At 40.0% G+C, this 16,480-nt stretch overlaps 1 protein-coding gene across 3 annotated transcripts in view; it reads left to right on the plus strand.

Moving 5' to 3' along the window:
- LOC136428676 (calcium/calmodulin-dependent protein kinase type IV-like) overlaps positions 1–11,993 on the plus strand; it is a 35,361-nt gene extending 23,368 nt beyond the window's left edge. Inside the window, exons 6-12 of one of the 3 annotated variants that reach the window (XM_066418375.1) lie at positions 1,592–1,630; positions 3,474–3,525; positions 6,417–6,491; positions 7,366–7,441; positions 8,069–8,195; positions 8,543–8,692; positions 10,003–10,212. In XM_066418375.1, coding sequence (XP_066274472.1) covers positions 1,592–1,630; positions 3,474–3,525; positions 6,417–6,491; positions 7,366–7,441; positions 8,069–8,195; positions 8,543–8,692; positions 10,003–10,077 — 594 coding nt within the window. In that variant the 3' untranslated portion in view covers positions 10,078–10,212. Of the gene's footprint in view, positions 1–1,591; positions 1,631–3,473; positions 3,526–6,416; positions 6,492–7,365; positions 7,442–8,068; positions 8,196–8,542; positions 8,693–9,787; positions 9,848–10,002; positions 10,213–10,241 lie in introns of those variants that run through there. The other 2 variants (XM_066418376.1, XM_066418374.1) reach the window with 2 other exon arrangements.
- The last annotated feature ends 4,487 nt before the right edge of the window (positions 11,994–16,480 follow it).

Consider the following 16,480-nt stretch of genomic DNA (forward strand, 5'->3'; position numbering starts at 1 on the left):
TCTGTTACAACCTTGGGCTGCAAAGACTCTGTGTGGCAGGAAATGGCCTTGCCTTCCAAAAGAATTCATTATTGCCAAGCTGTCAGGTTGAACTTGACAATCACTTTGCTACAGACCACAAGGTTAACACATTCAATATCATATCATATCGTATGATGCAATGTAATTCATATATTCACAGATATCTGATATCTGTGCAACTCACACACCAAGATGATGATATCTGATAGAAAAGGAATTTGAGTTCAATTTTTTTAGGTATATTTGTGATTGTTTCCTGCCTGCACAAACTCCCACATACATCATGGTCTTACTGTGCTCTACAGCTGCAATTTTCAGTGGCAAGAACCGTCACAGGAACATTTGTCCGACTTTCATTTGTCACAATGATTTGAAAGGTTTCACATCTGCACATGTATGTAATATAGATGGATGAGAAAGCCAGCAAATTGTTGGCCAGGACAGGTACAAAAAGAGGACTATCCAAAGCTGTAAGTGTATATGACCTCTAAACTTGTAAGGAGACAAGCTTCATGGAATACATGGCTGCTTATACCCATGTCCAATTAAGAGATAACCCACCCATGCCCCCATGACCCTTCCTTGGCTTTGCCAGAATCTAGGCTTGTCCATTTGATGGAGGAGTCAGTCATGCTGAAATCTGATCAGCCGCCAGATTCACTGGAGCTTTATATGACCTTACACTTTGTTTCTGCCCAGCTGTTTCTAACCTCATGACCTTGATGATGCATCAAATCACTCCATTCTAGGCCTGCTCGAGATTGTTCTTGTGGTGAAATATCTTCACAGAGGAAGTGAAGATCAGTGGCGGATTTATGTAACCCGGCAATGAAATTTGAAGTCTGTTTAAATTTTCTCCTTTTCCTTATTATGTAATTTTCTCAAGCATGCATATTTCATCACAGTATAATGTGATATAGACAAAAGCCTATTAATTATCTAAGACAGTATTATTCGATGTAGACAAAAGCCCATTAATTACCTAAGACAGTATTATCCAATATAGTCAAAAGAGAAAAGCCTATTAATTGCCTAAGACAGTATTATCCAATGTAGACAAAAACATATGAATTGCCTAAGACTGAATTAGACCTTAAATGTCTTTTGATATGGTAGGAAAAATGAGTTTGTGAATCCAAGAACCAAGCTGCTAGATTAATTTTGATGTAGGCTTTTAATGTGCTGTTTATGGTGCTGATATGCTAGGTGTTAAAAGATCTAACTACGACCAAAATAATTGAAGAGGGAATAAGAAGGATGTATTTAAATTTGGGATGCATTTCTATATTGCATGATATTATATTTTGTAAGTGGAAATTGGAGCTCCTGTACATATCGTTTCATTTCTAGCAAAAAAGTATTGTGTGAAATGCACAGCAGACTAAGGATACTTTAGAGATATAAAACAGAATAATTTCTCACTCACAAACTTGCCTATTTTTACAGATATTCTTTTGTTCTTAAGTTAATGTTTGATAATTTACGTTAATATGTAAAAGCCTTTCGATATTCAAGTGAACCTGATATCTACATACATGTGTAACACTGTTTCACTTTTTTGTCTTTACAGTATCTGCATGAGAATGACATAGTCCATCGGGACTTGAAGGTAAGCTATATCTTTTACCGTCATAAGTGTTTTTTTCTTCACAAGCAAACAGTTTGATCCACTCTATATGTGATCCTAATTTTGCTGGGAAGTTACTAACGAAGACAAATTTAGCTAAAGAAAAATGACATTACGGACAATATGGGCGACCTGTCTATTTGTGGGGATGTTGAATGCTATTGGAATTAAGGTTAAACGAGAAATCAATGTACACACCTGCTTACCCTATAAAGCACATTGATTATTCAGTGGAGATGTTGCTTGCATCCAGAGATAGATTGCTCGTGACCTGAAGAATACCTTCTAGGATATAACACATTATTTCCATTTATTTTTGTTGGTACTTGTGTTCATAAAACACTGAAGAACTGTCTTATTCTTGCCAGGGGATATGCCGGACAAATAAAGATGGTTGGATTGTACATGTACATTTGTTCCTTGCCCTCACCATGTAGCATTCCATGATGGAAAGCCAGCTTTGAGCCAGGTTTTCCAGTCAGATTGATCCCTTGAGAAAGTCAGGAAAGAGGGTTTTAAGATGTGGCCCATGATTGACTGCGTGAGGAGCAAGCTACTTATTTAGAGCCCCTGAATGAGAGCTCAGCTTGTGAGGAAGATTATACAGCACATAGGTCCAAGTGTCTCCAGGGAATATGGAACCAGTGAATGGCGAGGAAATGTATCGGCTTTGGAGATGGCTACGAAGGATGGAGAATGGCCGAGAGTATGATGTAGATGTAGGAGGGCTAGTAAGGGGTATTGCGAGTTCCATACTTCCAGTAGAAACAAGGGTAAAGAAAGCCACAAGCACTGAAGCATCATCAAAGTAATTAGGTTTATCAATCCTCAGGATATAAAGCCCTCTATTAGCATTACATGGAAATCTACTAAGGGCCTTGCCCAAAGATTAATGTAGGTTTTAGCTAAATTGAATAAAGAAATGCAGTTGATTATCTAAAAACACTTAAAAGGACTGAGAGCAATTACTGTTTACTTACTGTTTGGAATATGGCTACTAAACTTTTGAGGTCTGGAGGTCAAATTGCACAATTTTTAGTTATCAGCACACTATGGTCGTGCCAAGTTGGGTAAAACCCAGATTGTGATTTAAAAAGTCATATTTTCACTTTTTTTCCTACCTGGAATAAGAATGTATAAACTTGATGATCGCAAGATGTTTATTGAGAAAGAATTGATGAAGGTATCAGGCTATTGTCCTGCAAAGTCATGAAAAATTTCATGGGAGGTGAAGCACAGAATAGTAGCAATTATGATAAATCCTTCAACTCTTCTTCAATAAGCAACACTACATCTTACTTATCGTGATCCTCTCAAAAATGTGATTCTTTAGGAACTGCAAAAGAATTCTGTGCTTGCAACATGCATATCTGTGGATATGCCTTGAGCTTTGGAACAGATTGTAGTGCCAACATTTAAGAGCAGTGCTGAAGGAACTAATCTAATCTTCATTTCTCACAAGTGTCCCAGGTATTGACACTGTAAACCTGTTTTACCAGACACGCTGATTCCATCACAGTTCAGTTGATGATCAGAGGTTGTCAGATGTGAAGTCATATGTAGCTGAGTCTGAAATGGAGGCCCCGGGCTATCACCTAACTAGATACATGTATTTCATTGCATGGGACAAATTGAATCTCTATAGGAATATGCAGAGAGGGTATATATATATTTTGCATTTTATGTCGTATGGGTTTGTTTTGTTTATTCTTGTTATAACGCAGATGATAACTAAGCATTAAGTTATCAAAGCTGTCACAGTGACATCCAGTGTACATTTTTGTACCACTCTTGTATGCTAACATTTTTCTCTCTATTTCTGCAGCCTGAGAACCTCCTGTACAGTATTGAAGCAGATGATGCTCTGCTTAAGTTAGGTAAGTAATCAGACTCTTTTGACATAAACTGTTGCTACATCAACACTTTCTGTTTGTATACTTAACTTGGTTGCCATTTTTGGCGAGGGCAAATTTTCTCAAGTTGTCTTTCGGACAAAATGTTTTGAATCCAACATAAAAAAAAAAAGAAATTGTTGAACACGCATACTAGTAGTTAATATTGTTTGCTGATGGGCCCATGAGACAACAAGAGATGACCACTGAACTACTGGCTGTACTATCTGACTGAACTACTGACTGTAGTATCTGTCTGTTCTAGATAGGACAATGTCCCTAGAGGAAGAAGTGGCCAGCAGCATGTCTAACTTAGCTCAAGACATTTATATTGTCCATCCTCATGATTATTTACCCAAAAGAAGGGTAGCTCTTCCCAAAACTGTTTTAACACACTGCACTTCCCTTCCCAGAGAGAGGTACGATAGTGCACCTTGCTAAAGCTATAAAAATTAATTTGTAATTCAATCCCAGCTATAGACAGGACGGACCAGAATAGGGTGATGATTGATGATGTTGCAGAAAAGGCCAATAACCCCTGCCTGTAGGATACAAATTACCACCTCCTGTCCTTACGTCAAGGCTGGGTGGAAAGTGTGGCTAAATACATGGACTAACACTTTACGATGTACAAATGTACTTCAGGAGAGGTCTCAGGACTACTCACAAGCACACTTTACCTTCCAGTTGGCATACAGCCAGTGGAAAAATTGAATTCACTCCCAATATGATCAACAGTGCATACAAAGGATCCAGACGGAGTGCTCTGGAACATTCTGAGTTAGTAAAATATGCATGCAGAAACTGAGAAAGATAGTTATTGCTAAATCCATTGTTTTTGATGAGCTGCCAAGGGAACAACATTTTATATAAAAGAATGATTTTAACAAGGATTTGAAATGAGAATGAAACTCATTTAAAGGAACACAGTCAAGAGGCATGAAAGATTGCATTAATTACTCTTGCAAGTTCCTTATTCACGAGCAAAGTTGGGAGTTAACAATGCCTACTTGCATAAAGATAAATGGAACATGTTTATCAAAACAAAGTCAACAAACTACATGTGTAATAAATTGCTATGGAGCAGATGAACAAGGCATGGTAGAATGGATTCTGTCCATGGAAAGAGTATGACAAATTTGTTCTTAATCCAGATAAATCTCCAGCTCTTTTTTAACATCCTATGAGGGACTTCTTTTGGCCCTGATTCTAAAGTGGTTAGATAACAGGATAGCAGGAAGCAAACCATACATGTATGTCAAACCAAAGGTTACTTCCGACTTTTAGAGCCAAGGATTATGGTTCTAATGGGCTTCAGTAATCCTGCAGCATTCAAAATAACTTACTGTTTATGTAACTTGTGAGATGAACAAAGGACCATTTGGAAATTAATGAGGATGGCCATTGCTTGACATTTGCATACCTGCGTAAGTGCCTTAGGCCAGCAACTGCTCTCTATAATGTTCCTTTATGTTGGATGGTCCAGGGCCGTAGATACAGATTTCCATACAATTGCTTTTAACGATTTACGTCAATCTTATATTTTTGTGCATACGCCCTGATTTACTTCACGATAATCTGTCATTGAGTCTTTTGTGTATCAACTTCACATTGTTAACCTTCAGTTCACTTTTGATTATATCCCGGTGCTTTAACCCAATACATTTAGTTTGACACTCTCTCGGGTTTCACGGATCATTCACATCACATTTCCTGCTCATGTATCGTATTATAAAAAAAGGCCTAATGTGATAGAGTTGTGCACCTGCCTTTATTTGCAGCAGTCCCTGTTTACTGTAAATCACTTTAATATAGTGGCAGGAAAATATAGCGGTTGGGGGAAAATGGAGTAGGTCAGGGCACTTAATTTTAACAGTGGAAACAAACATCATTGTCTCAAATATTAGTGATCAAATATTTAGCGATGATGACATTTTAGCGGTCGACTAGTGACCGTTAAATTAGCTCAAATTAAGTTACAGTTAACAAATCAAGAATTACAGTATTGTACAGAATGTAACAGAGGTAACAGTGGCTATTACAATCCTGGTCCTTCCTGTGTGATAGAGATGAAGTAACCAAATTGATTCCAACTGACAGACAGGCTTGGGAACGGGTCTACAGGGAAATTTGCCAGGATTTATATTAGATCACAGTCCACTGTGCTGGAAGTGTGGGCCAGGTTATTAGATTTACACCTGGATGCATCAGCACTTCAGCTCAGACGTTGAGACCAATGTTATAACGTTTTCCTGACAGGATGATATCATCTTTTCCCTTTATGTCAACTTCAGAGGTTGTATTAGTATTATTATGTAATATCAGTTCATGTAATGAAGCATGCAATGGCATTCACATGGCAGTGCTTTGGTCCAATTTTTGTAGCCGCCAAAGCAAAGATTTAGCAATGATCTTGCAGTGTTAGTAATGAAGAACTTAGAACTATTATGTATGCATGATTGTGCATATTATAATAATGTACAATATAGATGGAAGCTTTGTGGTATGCAGACCGCATATATAATGCTGCAGAAAAAGAAGTATGCCCTAGACTCTATTTTCTATGGCCAGTATTGTTGATGAAGATACTAGTAGTCAATCTTCTTTTGGGACCTTAGCTGTTCATTATGGTCTATGTTGCCATCAATATATTTGCTTCATTTGAAAGAAACCATTGTAACACCCCGAAATGCATTTCTATGAAGATGTCCTGTAGCCTGGGTGCCAGTGTAGGAGTGTAGGAGCCCTGGTAGAAATAGGATGGCACCCAGGCCAGATGTCTTGTACCCTGATGGAGTAACTATGTAATTGACCACCATTGCTCAATCTTGAAAGGAAGGAGGGTTGAAGAATGATACTGAAACTTTGTTTTGCAGCTGACTTTGGTCTGTCCAAGATTATCAGCAATGAGGTGACGATGCAGACGGTGTGTGGGACTCCTGGATACTGTGGTGAGTTGCAAGATTCATCAGAGTCTCCACTGAGACTGGATGTCAAATACTTGTGTTGTTTCATTAGCTTACCCTTCAAGCAGAGGTTCGACTCTGGCTTGTTTTTGATGTCTTTTTAGGCGTTTTGTCGGGCTTTTTATTTTGTCCAATTTTCGTTTTTGGAGACATAGAAAAATGAAACAAAATATAGAGAGCCAGACAAAACGCTTACAAAGACATCAAAAACAAGCCGGAGCCGAAACTCTGCTTGGAGAGTAACATTTGCTCTTCTCAGTGCATTGCATCTGCACTTAGTTACTCCAAGCTATCTTGTAGATATAACGTCGTCTCTCATAATGTTGCCAGGTGCCCTAATACTGCCACTGTATCAAAAATCGGTGTTATCAAGACCTTCTCAGAAATGTCTCGAACACCTGGATGTCTTGAGTGTGCATACCTCAGGGATTACTGATACAGCATTAGTAGAACCCCCATTCACTTTTTTATTTTAATGTGGCAGTTTTAGGGAACCCAACGGACTTATGAGAGATGATGGTAGTCATTGAAACTCTGAAGGCATAACTGCCTTTAGCACATTATAGGAAGGGAGATTTCTAAGCCCCTATCTCAAAGGACCCGCGGGACGTTGGTGACCCTGCCGCAACAGAGCAATTTGACATTGCGCTCAATGATTTCATCGATAGAAAACCAATCTTTTAATTTGTGTGCTTTATTGTCTTTTTATTTATACTTGTAGGTTTTGCATGATATTCCCATTATGAAGTCAAGGTGAACACAAATCAAATTTAGGACCCAGCAAGGCCACCAACCTGCCGTGGATCCAGTGAGATAGGGGCTTAACGGCTCTTAACTGTTTTCCCCTCCATTTGTGCAGCCCCAGAGGTGCTGAGAGGCCAGCCGTATGGGCCGGCGGTGGACATGTGGAGCATAGGAGTCGTCACTTACATCCTGTAGGTCGCTTAATGTGATGTGCTATTAGTTCAGCCTCCATAGCAGGTTCTGTGGGCCTTTTTTGGCTTATAATACACTTTTTGCTGATGACTTACAGCCCTACGGGCCGGCTGCACATACTACCGGTACCCAGTACAAAAAGAAGTCATCAGCAAGAAGTGTATCACTGAAGCCTAAAAAAGGCCCAGAGAGCCTGCTATGAAGGCTACTATTAGCTGCTATGTCAATTCTTGTACCAAACTTGTATTTCTTACTGCAAAATTCAAAGAGACAGGGTCTGCTTATACGTGCACATCTACCTTTAAAAAGTAAAAAATTGATAAACACATGCAAATTAAGCAGTGTTGATTCAATTTTCTAAAACATTGGTATTCTATTAAGCTTTTTTTATGCTAGGTAAAAACAGTCATCGTCTTATTGATGTGAAGCTTTAGACTAAGATTAACAGGAATAAACACTGCAATAAAAAGAGTTTGAGAGTCAACAATGTACATAACATTACAGTCAAGACATTGTCACACAGATTGTCTAGGTGTACAAACCTGAGATATTCTGCAGTACTGGTGAACAAAATTGTTTCAGTTGGTTGAAGAAAACTAAACAACATGACTTGGTTTCCTTTCCAGGCTGGTTGGGTTTGAGCCCTTCTATGATGAGCGTGGAGACCAGTACATGTTCAGGAAGATCCTGAAGGCTGACTATGAGTTTATGGCACCCTGGTGGGACGATGTCTCCCTCAACGCTAAAGACCTGGTACGTCAACTGTAGCATTGATGTCTGCCATTTCAGATGAGATACTGAAAATTAGCTGCCAGCCATATTGTAATCCTGTGGAAAAACATCCAGCTCTGCATGGTCTGATTGAAGACACCCTTTTCCCTTACCCTCCAAGCTGACGTTTGGAAGTTATTAGGTGTTTTTGTTGGGCTTACTATTTTGTACCGTTTTTTTTATGTTGCCAAGCCAAAGAAATTAAACAGGACAAAGGAGAAAGCCCAAAAAAATCCGCCTAAACACACGTCAAAAACCAGCCGAGTCGAATCTCGGCTTGGAGAGTATTTTCTAACAATTGTAACAGTTCCTTTCACTTTGCCCCTCAGGTTCAGAGGTTGCTGGTCATTGACCCCAAGAAGCGTCTTACTGCGCAACAAGTCCTTAATCATCCGTGGGTCAAGGGCAAGGCCAAGTCCGACCACCTGCAGGACACTGTCACCAAGATCAAGGAGTTCAATGCCAAGCGAAAGCTCAAGGTGACCACAGCATGATCTTTCATTGTTTATTTGTTTATTTCTCTAAAACAGCCTTGTTGCAGCCATTTTACCGAATTGTAAGGTCTGTTTAATACAATTATACATATCGGAACACACTCAGCATTATGACGGAACACATTATCACTTTCAAAAACAGTATAAATGTACTACATACATACGTGATTACAAGTTTAAAAGTTAAGGAATTAACTAAAAGGTAACTGAGTTAAAACAAAGTGATGTCCCAAGGGTAGAGTCAGAGATGCATTGCATGAAGACGCAGCTACATGTAGGTGTGACCATGTGTAAGTAGGATGTTAAACTACAGCACAACACATACTCTATGGTTCATGTAGGCTTAGTTGTGTAGAACATGAATTTCGGTTTCAATCTCCATTATTTTTCACTCCAGACTGCCTTAGAATTAGAAAATAGAACATTACTAAATCAACATTGAATATCAACTGTTATCAAGATGCACCTCTGAAGGAATTTACAGCATAAATTTCAGAATCCAAAAATATCCATAAAAAAGCCTGATAAGTCCATAAATGTTGGTCTCAATGAAAGAAAGAATAGATGAATTGTCTGAGGGTATTCACCCAGGTAACCATCTCTGCAAGTTTAAAGTCATTTAGCTAAAAACTAAAGGAGGGAATCGGAAGCAGATGCTGAACCACAGAGCAGAAAATTAGGCAGAGCAGTCCATATGTGCAACTAAAATATAATGAAGATAGAGAACACACATTACACAAGGGTACAGCAATTCCATCTGTTAGTCTAACTCGATGACTCTGTCTACTGCATTTTGCTGGTGAAGTTGAAACTGTTATGTTGAGTTGATGAATCTAAGTACAATTTTTTTTGCTGATTAATCGGTTTTGGGCTTTGCATAATTAATTATACGCTTTCGATAAACAATCATGGCGGTAATGGGAAACTGGTTTGGATTTCACAATCCTTTGCAGTTGGCAGGGTTTTTTTCAACGAAGTGTTTTTCACACCGTAAAAAAACAGTCACAATACAGTATCAACTGGTTTCTACTGTTTTATGGGAATACACCTTAGTATCCATGTTTTTTTCAATCCTTCCAGGCTGCCATGCATGCCATGGTGGCCTCCAGTTGTCTGGGCAGCTAAAATATAATGAAGACATAGAACACACATAACACAACTGTACAGCAATTCCATCTGTCGGTCTACCTGGATCTGCTGCATTTTGCTGGTTAAGTTGAAACTCTCATGTTGAGTTGATGAGTGTACTCCAGGAATACACCTTAATATCCTGATTATTTCATCGATCCCTCCAGGCTGCCATGCATGCCGTGGTGGTGAAGTTGAAACTCTCATTTGAGTTGATGAGTGTTCTCCAGCAACACACCTGATAATATCCTGATGTTTCCGTCCACCCCTCCAGGGTGCCATGCATGCTTTGGTGGCCTCCAGTCTCCTGGGCAGCTAAATTAAGTTGAAACTCTCATGTTGAGTTGATGAGTGTACTTCAGGAACACACCTGATAATATCCTGATGTTTCCACCCACCCCTCCAGGCTGCCATGCATGCTGTGGTGGCCTCCAGTCGCCTGGGCAGTGCCAGCAGTGGCAGCAGTGCAGGAAGCGAGCGGACCTCGCCCAAACCGTCCTCCAGACCAGCAGCAGAGGAGGGCAAGGAAGAGTAAACGCCTCTCAACTCAACCAGAAACACTCTCTACACAAGGCTCCATCAGTGGTTGTAGGAGATTTTATACCTGCAATACAGTATATAGCCCGGCATATTCCATACAATATATACTAGTAGGTAACATCTACTAATTTAACATAATTCTGCCAGGGTACATAATTATATAATAATACCCTGAAAAGATGTGTCCAAACAGATCTCCAACCCAACATCTCCCAGTATAATGCACATGTAAGCTGTGCATACCTGGGAGGTGCTAGAATAGAGATCTCTCAAACACGCTGTTTTTCAAAGTGGCGGATTTATGTAACCCGGCAGATTAATGTTAATGGAGATTACTGCAACATACTCTCCCAAGCTTTTTATCTCTCACAGAAGGGAATGTTGTCAATATCTGAACTCTTCCTAACTGCTAATAGATAGCGTAGTTGACAATAAGGCTGTATGTTATTACTGAAATGTTCATGAGAGAGATTATGGTGTTTACACATTCGTGTTGTCTTGATTTACAAAGACATGTATTCGTTTCAGGCTTCAAGTTTTCAGGCTTAGATAGCCATTCAAAATACAAGAAAACATATATGTATATATAATATATATATATACAGATTAACGCATCAACTTCAGAGATTACTGAGACTGTTGAAGTTGAAAAAACAAAATCATGAATTTACTGAGGGTAATCCTAGACTTTCATAAGTCATTTATTTCAATCGAGATTATGGAGTGAAAAAAAGAGATTAATGTTGATATGAGATTGTTAATTTTGTTGCAGCCCCATTTGAGATAGAGACTGAGATGTTTTGAAGGTCTCTTAATGCAGATGATTGTCATTTCTGTGTCTGCATGCTCGTGTCTGTCTGTGCGTGGTTCTAACATCGTAGCTTTTGCAACTCACTAAAATATCTTGTGATGTACATAACGTAGGAACAGAAAGCATGATTTGAATACAGTGTAGCTCACCTGTCTGTGTTATTGTGGACAAGGCCTCAAAGAATGTTGTATGTATAATAGGTCATTGGTATGTTGTTACTTTTATTTTTGACACTTCTTTAGGGAATGGTGTATAGTATTCTGTCTTGAGCAATATTAAAGCCTCATCTTGATCCACCAATGACATTTACAAAAACATGACTTCCATGGTTTTTATGCATTTTAGAACCAAGCATCATTTTAAACATATTTTATCCTGATTTGAAGTAAATATGCTCTTCGACATTTTTTGCTAGCTTTTACTCTTTGACAGCTACCATGTTGTACAGTTTTTGGTAAAATTTATCCAATTAATGGATAAATTTAGATATAATATACTTTGGTGAGTTCTCTGTACAGATCTGGTACAATTTTTCATGTTTTGTTTTGTTTTTAAAAGTGAAAAATAATCATCAAACTATGATCATGCTTCTGAAAGTACAGCTAGATGTGATACTCTGGAACGGTTTAAAGTAGAATGTATTGTATTTTGTTTTCTGTTCAAGATGTACAGAACATTCAGAGAACATTCCACTCCCAGGTAAAAGGGGTTATATGTAACACTTATGCTGCAGCTGTCATTGTTGTTTGTACCCAGAACCCATCTGTATTTACTTGTTCATAACTACAATAAATTTCCTCTAACAAATCCTTGTGTGCTGTTGTTCAGTCAACAATCTTGCAAATTTTGTGACATAGATAATTATGGTAAGAGTTACGTACAAGAAAGGGGAACTTCTGCACACTTTTCCAACATTTGAATGCCATTTTCTTTTATTAATAAAATGAATATCTATTTCTAGTTCGAAACGTGTTCAATGCAATGTACAACAACGTTTGATATAGGATTGCTGATTGTATGTCCAATCATTCATGTTTGATATAACGTTACCTCTTATATCATGCAGTGGGAAATTTCATACGATAAGAATTGACATTTTTCGTGACCCCTTGGCGGTTGTTTTGTAGTATCATCACCCGGCGACAAGGATTGGTACTGCAGACAAGCCCCTAATGTGGTATAATATGTATATGATTCCTAGTTCAAAAAATTATGTGTTTGCAATACAAAACTAACCAAACAGACATTTCATTGGATAACGTTAGGTATTTGAAAGCCAAATGTAAAGATGTCGTCATGGAAGAATTCGATTAACCATGTGTTTTTTCACTGACTGCCGGTAGTTTTCCTAATCTTGATCCTGGTAATCTTCGGTGTTATTAGACGGCAGGATACCGCCCTGTCATGACGGCTGGCGCGCCTTCCACCTCTGCCGCGTAATTTTGACAGTGTCTAACATTTGATCCCATAGAAGAGGGGGTAAAGACCACAACATGGATTTCTTTTGTTGTCCAATTTGCTTACAGTGACGGCGTAAACAACACCCCTGTTGCTGGGCTAGGAAACCGGTTTGTAAAGTCCTGGAACGTTTTGGGTATAGTTGGTTTTAGGAGGCCCTTTTGTGATGCAGGAAGGACGTCTTGTGTCATCTTCATATTGATTGTCAGTGTTACATATGTAGATTTGCAGGAGTGATATTTACGACGGGTAAATAGACCTATCCTTGATGATGAAAACCTGTGCCTGAGCGCCATCCGGTAAACGCATCTGTCCTTGGTACTGAACAGGACTTTTAAGTTTGTGTGTTCAACACGCAGGTAAACCCACCTGTTCTTCGTACTGCCATAACACAATCCAGGCAAAGGCAAACATCCCTGTCCTTGGTACTGAATACCATCCCACGCAGGTAAACACACCTGTCCTTGGTGCTGAATGCACCATCCACACAGGTAAACACACCTGTCCCTGAACACCATCCACACACAGGTTAACACACCTGCAAAATTGAGGTTTGGGGTAATGTAAGGCCAAGGGTCACAAAGGGTTTGAGTTTGAGTTTTATTTAGATCCACAATTAGCCTCATAAGAGGCTATTCTTCCTGTGGTCTACACAATATTTACACATTACAGTCGGGATATACAAAGACATACAACATGACAGTAGAGGACACAAATTCCTTAAAAGCATTAATTACAGTTCAAAAGCAATAATTACAGTCCCATTATTTGCTAATTGCCGCCGGTCTTGTTCCATAGCTGAGCCATTCTGTACAGGAAGCGCCTTTTCTGAGAGTTGGATTTTGGTTTTGGAAGTCTGATTGTGTTTGTTCTGGTTGAGCGTGTTTAATAGCTGTGGATGTCTGACTGGAATGTTAGTTTGTCATACAGGACCCTAGGTTGTTTGGTGAACATTATCCGTCTAAATGTGGCAAGGCTTTTCTGTTGAATTCTGTCCCTAACGGTCAGCCAGCCCAAGGTCTTCAGCATGGTTTGCACATGTGTGTCACGATCACAGCCAAGAGCGAGTCTTGCAGCCCTGTTCTGAATCACCTGTAGTCTTCTTATGTTGTTCTGTGTTGTGTTTCCCCATACTGAGCAACAGTAGTCTATATGTGGGATTATCAAGGCGTTGACTACGGCTATTCTCTGTCGAAGTGGTAATGCATCCTTAACTCTTCCCACCTGTGCTAAGCTGCTGTTGCACTTCTTCACTATGTGAGTTATATGGTTATCCCATGTGAGGTTTTGATCAAGGTGCAGTCCAAGTAACTTTACTGTGGGACACTGTTCCAGACGTTGTCCCCTGAGTTCCAGCTCCAAAGGTGGCGCTTCTCTGGTTTTCTTTGATGTTCCCACCAGCATCGTCTTCGTTTTTCCATTGTTCAGTTTCAGCATATTTTCATCTGACCATGTTGCCACTCCTTCTAAGTCTGTTTCAGTTTCTCTTCTTATGTCGTCCAATGTGTGTCCTCGTGTGTGAACCGTGCTGTCATCAGCATATTGGTCTAGTGACCCATTTTGTACAGACTCCGGCATGTCATTTACATAAATATTGTACAATTGCGGACCTAAGCAGCTTCCCTGTGGCACACCACAGTATAAGGTTCTCTGCTTGCTGTAGGCTCCATTTGTGTATACTTGCCATTTGCGGTTTGTCAGGTACGATTCAGTCCAAGATAATGCATCCCCTGTGAACCCGTAGGTCGTGAGCTTCTTTAAAAGCAAAGTGTGGTCCACTAAATCAAATGCTGCGCTGTAGTCTAGTAAAACTACCGCTGTCATGAAACCATTGTCCATGTTGTCTAGCCAGTCGTCTGTCATCTTTAGTAGGGCTGTTTCGGTGGAGTGTAGTTTTCTGTAAGCATGTTGTGCCTCTGATTGAAGATTTGACTTGAGTATGTAGGATGCAATCTGCTCAGAAGCGATTCTCTCACATATCTTCCCACAAGCTGGGAGAAGACTCACAGGTCTTGAGTTTGGCCCTGACAGTGGCTTACTGTTATCCTTGGGGATTGGAATGATTTTGGCATGTTTCCATCGTGTGGGGAAGGTTTTTGTTGTAAATGACAGGTTGATGATGTAAGCCATTGGGCCAGCTATGGTATCTGAACTTATCTTCAGCAACCTGTTTTCGATACCATCTGGACCTGGTGCTTTACAGTCCTGAAGTTGTGAGAGGATTTTGTGCACGTCCCCGTCTGTTACAGGATCGAAAGAGAAAGACGGCTGACCAGGCAACGCATCAGAGTTGAACGGATGCGAGTTTTCAGATGTTAATCCATCGGTATCCGCGCGGTCCATGCAGGAACGGAGCTTAGTGACCTTATCCTCATAGAATCCAGCGAAGTGGTCTGCTATATCCTTGGGTTTGGTCAGGAGCTTCCCATCTGCTACAATGCCAGTTGGACTTACTGTGTGCTTTCTCCCTAAAAGAGAGTTGATAGTATTCCACGTTTGTCTCGCACTTCCCGAGCACGATTCGAAATGTTCAAATTTACGGCCAGTCTGACATCTATGTCAACAGTCCCAGAATAAACGTGTTACAAACAGGAAAAAAATACTTGCCCTTGCATATTTTGAACATTTCGTAGCTTGTATTCATGAATTACAATTTTCAGTTTTACTTATTTCAGTTTCATTCATATCTATACTATAGTACACATGATATGCAAATCTGTTTGCCATGACTATTGACATGTACAAGCCTGACCAATTCGCGCTCCTAGCGGCCGGTGTCACAGGGATTTCGCACCCCCCTGATTTTGAACCCCCGGGTGCGAAATCACTAGGGATCTCGCACCCCCCGGTGCGAAATCCCTAGCGATCTTGCACCCCCCAGCTAGGGATCTCGCACCCCCTCCTCGAACCCCCCTAGGGATTTTGAACCCCCCCCCCAAATATTTCGAAAGGTGCTCTGTCTGTGCAGCAATTATATTCAAAACTGCATTTTGATATAATAAAGCCATAGTTTAACGTGGTACTCGAGAGTATTACAAGTTCCTGTGTCTGACAGAACAAACATCTAAGACTCCGGGAACCCATGTCCTGGACTAATGTAACGCTACTAGTATTTCAGCACAGCGCGATGATGGTGACTCTCTGTGCACGATGATTCGTTGTGATATTCTTCCTTTGTGCCATGAGGAATGTACGATTAGTTCATAGATTTACTTCAATGTTCATAATTGATTTTTTTAATTATTTGAAAAACTTGAGACTTGAATAACATTTTATCATACAAAATTATATCACATATTGAATGGATGACGGGTGTTATATAGGGTTAGAGAAAAATTTATCGAAGCCTGGGCCCGTCGGAAAAATGAAATCTTATGACATTTCTGAGTAAGAATTATTAGTTATTTAATGTTAAAAACTACGGGATAAAAAAATGTCGCCACCAGGATTTGAACACAAGAACCATGACTCCCAGATAGTCATTGTACAACCCACTTCGTTACCACTTCAGTCAACAGAGCATTTGAAATATCAGTTATAGTTACCAATCAATTTGTTAAAAAGATAGCCACTGGGAAATATGAATGCCGTAACAGAACACATACTACACCCTGGGGGTGCGAGATCACTAGAGGGGTGCGAAATCGCTAGGGATTTCGCACCGGGGGGTGCAAATTCACTAGTGATTTCGAACCGGGGGGTTCAAATTCACGGGGGGTGCGAGATCCCTGTGACACCGGCCCGACGGATACCGCGCGCCTCCAATAGGAAGTGGGCATTAGCCAGCCAGCGAGAGATTGTGTAAACACAGGCAAGAATATTCCCCACTACCCAAC

The sequence above is a fragment of the Branchiostoma lanceolatum genome, chromosome 2 (genome assembly GCF_035083965.1).
Source record: "Branchiostoma lanceolatum isolate klBraLanc5 chromosome 2, klBraLanc5.hap2, whole genome shotgun sequence".
Lineage (NCBI taxonomy): Eukaryota > Metazoa > Chordata > Leptocardii > Amphioxiformes > Branchiostomatidae > Branchiostoma > Branchiostoma lanceolatum.